At 36.8% G+C, this 10,560-nt stretch overlaps 1 protein-coding gene across 1 annotated transcript in view; it reads right to left on the bottom strand.

Moving 5' to 3' along the window:
* Nucleotides 1–298: 298 nt before the first annotated feature.
* The window catches only part of LOC125121916 (ankyrin repeat domain-containing protein 26-like), a 100,812-nt gene continuing 90,550 nt past the window's right edge, over nucleotides 299–10,560 (bottom strand). Inside the window, 4 exon segments of the mRNA XM_047770219.1 lie at nucleotides 299–458; nucleotides 1,624–1,669; nucleotides 7,988–8,216; nucleotides 9,940–10,103. Coding sequence (XP_047626175.1) covers nucleotides 361–458; nucleotides 1,624–1,669; nucleotides 7,988–8,216; nucleotides 9,940–10,103 — 537 coding nt within the window. The 3' untranslated portion in view covers nucleotides 299–360.

Genomic DNA, 10,560 nt, shown 5'->3' with positions numbered 1-10,560 from the left:
TTCAACCTCCTGGATCCTAGTTGGATTCATTTCCACTGTGCCACAATAGGAACTCCCAACTCAGCTAAATATTAATGAAAGGTTTGGTGGCTTGTCTGCTCATTAAATAACTGGTATCTGGCCTCCGTTGGAGAATGAAAAACTCAATAGTGCTAGGTTGTATTCACAAAATCTACTTAAAAGTTAGATACAAAGAAAAATGATTGAAAATACTATATAAATTCTCATACACATATGATACAAAAATATTTCCTTCCATAAGGATTTTTACAACATGTTTAATAGGAACCAACAAAGACATTATGTTAACTGTCCAGTAGATAGTTTCACTCTTTATTTTTCAGACAATATAAGTTTTCTTCAGAATCTGTACATATGGCTGTGTGATGTTTTCAAAAGGTCTTCGGTAGATCTCAGTAGAGAGGCTCTCAGGTATACAGAATCAAGTTCGGCAGTAGCTGGAGAGAAAAGGAAGGAATGGCATTCTTTATCTAAAATCCTTTCTAGTTAAATAAATATAAGGGAGTTAAAAATAACACAGACCTTTCTAAGTGTTAAGAAGCATGAAAAGTATCTATATGATTACAGCACAAAATACATGATGACTATTTTATCATTTGCCCATGGTTACATGCTGAGCTCACTGCTCTCAAGGCCGACTATCAGAGCTTCTGGTTTTCTCACTCCTCATTCATTGAGTCAACAGCCATGTGCTAAGGTACTGTGACAAGCACTGGAATTACAAGTGGAAGGTGACACAGGCCACCCTGAATAATCACATACTCTAAACTGGAAAAATAGACAAACAGGCAATTTCCATACAGAGTCATAAGTCCTATGACAGATACAAAAGAGGACATGATTGGAACCCTCAGAAAGGACATCCAACTTGGTGTCAATATTGACAGCTTTTGTGATATGGAAGTAGATACCTGAAGGACATAGCAAAACTATGGGAACTGGAGGGAAGAAGCAGACACAAAGAGCAGAGGTGAGGAAGAGCTGTTTGGAATTGTCAGTTGTCTATTTGACTAGATGCCAGACAGAGGAAAGGGGCAGAGGAGGGTAGGAGGGAGGTAAGGTGGAATGCTTCCTCAGGAACCAAACTGACTTGGGTGTTTTTATTCCATGCGAAGGAATTTGGAACTTTTCCTGAGGGCAAAAGCTAAACCAATGACAACTTTAATGATAGGAAATTCAAATGTTACCCACCAAGAGAAAGCTGCATGAACTGTGATTGCCTGAGCCTGGGTTTTTAATGGCTTTAATCACTACCAAAATTTTGAGAAGGTGGTGAGTCCCATGTTTTCTCAGAACAGTGTCAGTGTGCAGGTTGACAGGGCCTTGAGGAAGGCAGAAATAGAGAAAGAATAGAGCCACAAAGAAAAAGAAACAGACTTTTTGAGAATTTGTTGAAAGCTAAGGAACATGATGCATTAATAATGAATGAGTATATTTTTCATTATGAATGTGTATCATTTTACACTTTTCATGTTATATGTATAGGAAAAATATTTAATGTAGTATCTGTTATGCAAACAATGGAAAGAGTTGCCATTTACTATTTACAGTTGATTTCAGAAATCAATGTCTAAATTTAATTCATAAATTTTGACAACATACCTTCTGCTAGTTCTTTATTCATATTTTCTTCCATCTCCCACCGACTCTGAAATAAGTCAAATGTTATTTATAATGTTGAAGTTAAACAAGAGCATTATTGTACAAATGATATATAGCTTACAAAATGTGGCCTGTAAATAATACTTTCAGATGAGACCTAACTTGGGGATTGCACAAATAGAAAAATAATCACATGAAGGAGATAAAATAAATTCCTACCTATTTTGATTTTAGCTAATATAGAACATACATATGTAATTCTATTGGCATTAACCTGATCAAAAGTACAATAAATATTGGTGCATTGAATATACATAATTTTAAAGGCTGATGCTTGATCCTTCTGGTACAAAGATGTTTAAACAATTCAAATCAAATTTTATATTGAATGCATTACTTTGCCATTCTTAGAAAAACTTCCCTTTATTAAAGTTTAATCAATTAATTTTTCCTTAAAATGAGCTTTCCATTCTTATACTTGTATGAAACTAAAATTTTAAGGTCTGTTCCATGGTAATACTTTTTCAACAGAGAATCTTAAATACATAAAATGAAGAAAGTGGTTCTGTTATAATGTCATGTGAAACTTTTAGTGGCAAAAACAAAAACCCCCAAAAACCTGCTTGAAGAAAGCCATAAGAAGGGGCTAAGCCGGTTTTCACCCTGGGTTTCTGATCACGACTTTTTAGAATTAGAAACAAGGAAAACAACATGGAATTCTTGAATCTAACTCTGGAACATTGCTTCCATTCTAGAAATGAGGGCTGGCTTTTGGAAACATCTAATTATATTTATCCACTTCATTCTGAAATGCCTGGGGATATTGCAAATTATATTGCATGTGCCTCCACCTAGTGTATTCTTTTTATTATATGTTTCTTACAAGGGGCACCCTCTCACTCAACAGGATCTAAAATAGCATGCTGAAGCCAATGCTGTGGTGATAAGGATAACATGATACACAACACCCTCATCAAGTGTACTTGCCAAGACAAATGTTTACCTTGCATATTTTCCAACATTTTTAGACTGTTTTCCATAACATTTTTTTTTACAACAGCATTATAGAGGGGCCTAATAAAGTGAGTAATGTTTCAGCATTCCTAGATAGGTCTTGTGAAAGTCATAGCTGATAACAGGTGAAAGGAGTAAGGTTTACTGAAATAATTTCATATCACCTATACAATTTTTATATTTTTATAAAATGATTTTATAATAAACACTATGCAAAAATGTAAATCACATTTTACACATGTTGGATTAGGGAACTACCAATGTAAGATTACTGTCTTTTCTGCCCAAAGCTCTTGTCCTCAGTGTGTACTTTTGAGACCTTTATGTTGATTTCTAGGTGAGAACTGTGTTCAGATGAAGGAAGCAGTTTAGTTCAACATTAATCAAAGGAACACACCTACAAATGTTCTCTTAACTTTTCCATTTCACAAAAAAAGGTGAGAAAATTAGATATGAAAACAAGGAATCTGCAGGCTGTAATTGTAAAGATTTTTAACTACAAGACTGCCCTCTTAACCTGTAGTTTCCATACTCTTCCCATTGAAAAAGAAGGGGGGCATTTCAGGATTGAGGGCCAAAGAAGTTTCAGCTTCAGAGTCTCCTTCCCTCCTTTGGCTGAACAGCTCTATGCCTGTCTGTTTTATATAATACAGTTTCATGGAAAAAAATTAAGGGAGGAAAGTGATTGATTTAGTTAGAACTTAATTTGACAAGAGATAAGTAAGGAAGGCTTAGAGAGACTGCAGCTTGCCTGGGGTCACAAAGCAAAAGGTCTTCTTGCTCAGTCTAGAGTTATATGATAGCTCCTTCCTTGGATTAGGGAAAAAGACACAGATTTTAAACTAGAACTTAGAGAAAATTAATATGGAAGAGTGTCATGTAGCCAAATAATGTTTGAGGTATGGGACATGAAATGGTAACTTTCTAACTTAATCCTTTGTTTTAAAGGCATGGACAAGAGTAAATTATTAATGTAACTCTTATTACATGCCATCAATTTCTAAAGCACACATTTTTTTTTTAACCAAAGGACAGGGAACTTGAAGGAGAAAATCTTTAATGGTATCAAGGAGGCTGAAACAGAGATTCTTCCTTAAAAGAATATTCATTTCCTCCAGATAATAACTGTTTTACCAAAGCCAGTCATCAAATCAATTTCCACCTTGGAGGTAATTTATGGCCATATTTAGAATATAAAACAGATTTTTTCTTGACTACCTAGCGTCCTTCTCTCTAATCTCTACCATTATCTGGTATACACAAGAGAGAGGCGATTAACCCCAACTGCAATTTAAATCCAGTCAGAAATTATAGGCAAACTTCATTTCCTTGGCCTAAAGTTTCCACCTGAGGACTTACAGCTCTACTACCCTCCTCAGGAGAGGAAAGGAGATTTACCTAGTGGGTGAGTTTGTAGGAAGGAACTAAGGAGAGCTTGCTTGGTTCTGAATCTCTTCTTTGAAAACATGTGTCTGCCCAGAGCACCTTGAATTTGGGTCTCACATCTGTAGGAAGCAGTGTGTCCCTGGTAGAGGTGTCAAGCATTTGCTTCCTCCATTTAAGACTGGGAGGCAAAGGGCCCAATTGGGGAGGAAGAATCCCAAAGCCCACTGTGGCTGCACATCTAAACTCTATCCTACAATACATCAATATGTGTTAGTGATGAGGCTACTTAGCTGATCACCACCTGCCTGACTCCTTCTCACATTCTGTCCTTACAAGGAGAAGTGCCATTGGCTAGCTACCTCACCACAGTTCCAGCAAGGACGATGACCAGAAAACATTCATAGAAATGTTTTCTTCTTCCCAACATTGTAATTAATGTACACTGTTCAAAACAACCCTTAGTTTTTTTGGAGTTTTTTGTTTGTTTGTTTTGTTTTTCTCTTTCTTTTTAGAGCCACAGCTATGGCATATGGAAGTTCCAGGTTAGGGGTCAAATTGGAGCCACATTTGGAACTATGCCTCAGGTTAGGATCCAGAGCACCCCCAGTCCCTATTCTGGGCCAGGGAGAAGTAGCAAGGAGTATTTTTGATGGAGAAATATAATAGAGTCAATCACAATACAAAGCACAACAAGTACAAATATATGTCCCTTCAATCAACTATAACATATTCCTGTTAAATGAAATTTGAGGTAATGGGCTGGAAAATAAGGTTGCACTCTCTTTTTGAGACCAACTTGAGAAAAGCATACATGCCATACTCAGAGATATACACATTCATTTCCAATAAACCTTCTGTAATTATTGATGTTTTTAAGTTAAAATTTGATGTCATTCTTATTTTGAAAGTTATAAAAGTAAACGCAACTAGGGAAATATAATAAAATCAAGCCATGTAAACCACTTCATTATCCAGTTGTAAGTAGATTCACATGTGAAGGAAATTACACTTGTTAGTTTGTTAGCATTGAATACGTCTATTTTGCTGCAGAGGAAAGTACTGGGGAAGACTTGGTTGATTAAGCTGCGGAAAAATGAAGTATAGGGAGGAAAAATAATGAAAAAGGACTGGAAGAAATTCAGTAATTACCCTTATCTTTCAAAAGATAAAATGCCTGCTCACTGGTCCATGTGGACAAAATGAAGTGGGACATGCAGGGTTACATAGAGCACAGAGGTGAAACAATAAACAAGTTTTCTGAACTCTGCCTCTGACTTCTGAGAAACTAGCTTAACTGTTGTGATTGTGTGATCAGAGTTAAACTTCAGATGGAAGGCAGTGCCTTGGTGATGTAAACTGGAGGCTTATTTCTTAAAGGAAATGTGACTCAATATTCTGTTGAGTCACATGCTAAATGTTGTGTCATGCTAAATGTTCGTCTTTAAGTCAGAAAGCAAAAGACAAATACCCTATGAGGTCACTTCTGTCTGGAATCTAATATATGGCAGCAGTGAACCAATCTATAGAAAAGAAACAAACTCTTGGGCATGGAGAACAGACTTGTGGTTGCCAGGATGGAGGGGGAGGGAGTGTGATGGAGGGGGGAGTTTGGGCTTAGTAGATCCAGACTATGGCTTTTGGAGGGGATGAGCAATGAGGTCCTGCTCCACTTCATTTTTAAGCTCCTTGATCAAAACCCACCCCGTTCTGACATTTGAGACAGTATGTTAACACCTCTCAGATGATTATTTTATGTTTTCCTAGTAGAAACAGTTACATCCCTAGCAATTCTAGAAGGCCCCTTCCAAGTCTGACTGAGAATTCAGAAAACAATACCTGTATAATAACTTTTTTAAGACATCCTATCTATAGTGATTATGGAGACATGTCTTTGCCCCTTGAAGGAATATTTTTTAATCTCTCTTATTAACTCCAGCATGATTCGACAAAGAAGGTCCCACAAGGGAGCTATGTAACTCTTGGAAATACATTAAGTTTAAAATAAACTATTTTTCAATTTAAGTATAAATACTAAACAGTAAACACCTCTTTCAACCAAAAAATTAAAGCATAAAATTCCTCAGCAATTCTTCTCTTGCATGACTTCTGTCTTCTGCACACAAACCCTCGTTCATCTTCATCATGTAAAATGATGCATGTTACGATTTTTGGAGTGTCAACTAATGAGACTATTTTAAGTTTGCATCCTGCTTATCTACTGACTGAAGTGTATGATGTGCATTTTATTTTTGTACCCTAGGGTCCAATTTCAACACTCTGAAGCATTCAGACCCAACTTAGCTGCAGTGCCAAGAATCTTAACTTTGCTCTTCCTGATTTATTATGACATGAAGCCAAGTGAGGAAACAAGTTGAAACATCATTTAAGGAGGGCCTAAGCTACTTCATATCAGGAAGATTGTGAAAACACCCTCAAAACCATAAACCTTGTGCACTGCTCAAAGTGGATATTTTAATGGCATTGATACACAATGAAATGTCATTGCAATTTACAGATGCCCCATCATTGCCATCTTAGACATCATTCATCTAAGTCATGGCAGGACAGAGACATAAGTGAACTTCATTTAAAAAGTTTAAATATTGCCTTTATTTAATTATATATTTAGGAATGTACTACAATTGCTCAGCAAGACATTTTATAAAAATTGAAATAAAAATGCCACCAGAAAAACAGCAATTAAGAATGTACTTTCATGTAAGACAATGATCAAAGTTTTAAGTTAAACACAGAAATGAGGGAGTTCCTGCTCTGGCGCAATGGGAAGGGGAGCATCTTTGCAATGCCAGGATGCAGGTTTAGCCCTGAACCCCACAGTGGGTTAAAGGATCTGCATTGCCTGACCTGTGGTATAGGCCCCAACTGTGGCTCAGATCTGATCCCTGGCACAGAAACTCCAAATGCTGCAGAGTCACCAACGAGGAAAAAAAAAAAAAAAAGAAAAAGGAAAAAAGTAAACAGAAATGAACATTTTATTTTACTTTATTTTTATGGCTGCACCAGTGGCATATGGAAGTTTCTAGGCCAGGGGTAAAATCAGAGATGAAGCCAATGGCTACACCACAGGCATAGCAACACCAAATCTGAGTCACATGTGTGACCTATGCCACAGCTTGCGGCAATGCCTGATCCTTAAGCCAATGAGCAAGGCCATGGATTGAACTTGCTTCCTCTCCAACACTGTGCTGGGTTCTTAACCCACTGAGCCACAATGGGAACTAAATCTATTAGTTTAGTGTTAAAATTTACTTGATTCATGCAAAGCCTTTATCATAGCTTCCTTTAAGCATGAAACATCCATGTGTGGTTAAGTGCTTGAATGCCAATCAGTCACTTATGATGAGGGGTAGGAAAACTAAGGTGCAACAGAATTTGAAAATTATTATCAACTATGGCCAAGCTGTAATCAAGTATGCCAAACATCTGAAAGTATATCTTTGGTTATTAGGCAATAATATTTAATTTCTAAAATAGCATCTAAGGAGTTCCTGTTGTGGCTCAGCAGTAACAAACCCAGCTAGTATCTATGAGGAAGTGCCTTTGATCTATGGCCTAAATCAGCGGGTCAAGGATCCAGGGTTGCCTGAGCTGTGATGGAGGTCACAGACACAGCTTGGATCCTACACTGCTGTGGCTATGGCAAAGGAAACTTCCATATGCTGCAAATGCAGCCCTAAAAAGAAAAAAAAAAGCATTTAAATGCAGCTCTTCAAGAAATTTGAATTTACCAATTAGTTACATTTATTGAAGAAAGTTGATAGGTATCTCTTAAAAGGAGAAATCTAGGGACTTAAAAATTACAAAACTTGTCTTCTTTATTAGCACAAATAATTATGGCTTTTACTAAGCGTGCATAAGTCAAATAAATCAGAATTTCACCAATTAAAAACACAAATTACATCAGAAATCTGAAATGTAAGCAAGAAAGGATAATGTAACTAACCTTCATCAAAGCAGTCACAATGCTGTCAAATGAAGTGAGTGAACATGAGGTAGAAAATGTTAAGGTTTCTCTTGTTGTAAGATTTCTTCTGAACATGGAGCTATTATGAATATTTTCAGCACCAGGTGGCTCCAGGACAGGACTTGTAGTAAATGTTTGGAGTAAAGATCTGTTCTGCTCTTTCTCCATCAGACGTTTCATACAGGTTTCAGCCAGCCTCCGATGAATTCTGCAAAATGCAAATTTCATTCATTTCATTTTCCTTAGATGACTCCTAAATGATAGGCATTTTTTTAAGTTGCCACTATAATAATAAATGGAATGTCTCACTGAACTATGTTTTGACACTGAAAATGTCTTAGAGCAGAAGGACATATATGCCTAAGAGATTCTTTTTTTTTTTTCATGCTCCCACGGCATGTAGAAGTCCCCTGGCCAGGAATTGATCCAGAGCCACAGTCAGGACCAACCACTGCAGTGACAATGCTGGATCCTTAACTTGCTGTGACATTAGAGAACACCTGTGTCTTAACTAACACATAATTCAAAGTCAAGAAAAGCAAGAAATGATGTCAGTGGTGGAGGTGGCTTAATAGGTGACAGGTGCTGCCTTCCGGAATGCCTGCACTTAGACATACTTATCTTTAGTAAACCAACATAGGGATAAAAAATAAACCATCCCTCAAAGACATTTTCAAGCATTTTCTTTCACCACCCTCACCCTTGTAGACACATTTCACTCATTACTTTGGAGAAATAAAGCATGGAGCACTGAGGAATAATTTAGAGCAACAACCTCAAGGGAAGGATGAGATCATTGAGTTGGTGATCAAAAAGAACTGTAATAGCTACAAGTAACCCTTACTTCTCACAAGTACATGTTCTTTGCTTTTATGAAAGGTTTACATGAATATGTTTTTGATAACTGAAAAAAAATCTGGAGAGAATTTCTGATTTTATGAAAAGAGGCTAAGAGCCAAAACAGTGGTCAGTATTCTTTCTACAGAGAGCCATCTCAGAGGCACTGCATCTCAAGCAGGGAGAGCAGACCCATGAAGCTCCTCCCCCAGGAAGTATATTTAGCATCTCAGCATCAAGCCTCCATGGCTTTGAACTGTGTCACAGCACCTGTGTTTTATTTATGCATATTTATTTTATGCACCCACTAGCAAGAAGTGTCCTCAGCTAACTGCCTGTTTGCTTTAGGCCATTTGGATTATAGAAATGATTTCATAGGGGGAGTTCTGATTGTGGCTCAGTGTTCATGAACCCAACTAGTATCCATGAAGATGCATATTCCATCCCTGGCCTCTCTCAGTGGGTTAAGTATCTGGCATAGGCGTGGTCTGGCATAGGTATAGGTCCCAGATGTGGCTCAGATCCTGCTTTGCTGTGACTGTAGAGTAGGCTGGCAGCTGCAGCTCTGATTTGACCTCTAGTCCAGGAACTTCCATATGCTGCAGATGTGGCCATCAAAAGAATTTAAAAAAAGATTTCATAGAAACATCATACATTTGGATGGTGGGGACACCTGTAGCTTATAACATTATTGACCACAGTACTGGAGGTGGGATCTGTCCTTTCTCTTTTCCACACCCCCTCAGGAAGGCTACTGTATTGTTTTTAGCCACTAAGTGAAGTATACCACCCTTCACCCCTATGTTAATTTTCACAAGCATGCCTTTATGTAGATTAGAAAAACTTAAGGGGATACATCAGAGTTTGCCTTCACAGCACCCTCTAGGGATGAGAGCAAATATCATAATCAAGAAAGTAAATTTATTAAAAGCCAGAATATGACCCTTTCAGTTTAAGGTATCCTCTTCCAAAAAATAGTTAAACTTAATAACATTCCTATTTATAGGAAATCCAACAAGAAATTTTATAATTATATCACTGTCTACATGGCAAAGCCTCTAAAGCACTCAGCTTATGACTCTGTTTTAACTTACTTGTTTAGTTTTTTTTCCAGCGACTTTCTCAATTTTAATTCTTCTAGGTAGAGTTGCTTATATTTTTCCAATTCTATTTTACAAGAAGATTCATGAGAAGTGTTTTCTTTGGAGCGTTTAGATTTGAGATGTTGCTCTAAGTTTTCTTGAGATGCTGCTTGTGTCTAAAGCAAATTGAAAGGAAACATTTAAAAAATAATTATAACCTGAGTAACTCTAGTGTATGTACTCATTTAGTTTGGAGTCAATGACTCAGAGTGCAAATGTAAATGTGTTGAAAAGAAGCTCTACTTTAAAATGTTTATCATCAATATTAACTGAATTATATCCAAATTATAAAATTAAAGGTGAATTGCTGTTATATTAGTAGTCATGTCATGTGATAACATAAAGAATCATAGGATAAATTTAAAATAAAAAAAATTGAAAACTGCAATGTACGAGTAATCCAAGAGTACCGTACAATTTTTCAATCACAATATTTTCTTATCCTCCAAATAGCCTTGTATTATACCAATTGGTGTGATTTTTGTCATCTCAATCATTGTAAGCTAAAAGTTCAACTTAGTGATAATAATGGTGGAAACTGGAATACTTTAAGGGAGAAAAAAATGCCATCTT

This window comes from Phacochoerus africanus, chromosome 3, assembly GCF_016906955.1.
Source record: "Phacochoerus africanus isolate WHEZ1 chromosome 3, ROS_Pafr_v1, whole genome shotgun sequence".
NCBI classification, from domain to species: Eukaryota; Metazoa; Chordata; class Mammalia; order Artiodactyla; family Suidae; genus Phacochoerus; species Phacochoerus africanus.
Note: the sequence above shows the minus strand (reverse complement) of the source record. Positions and strands in the feature narration are given on the sequence as shown.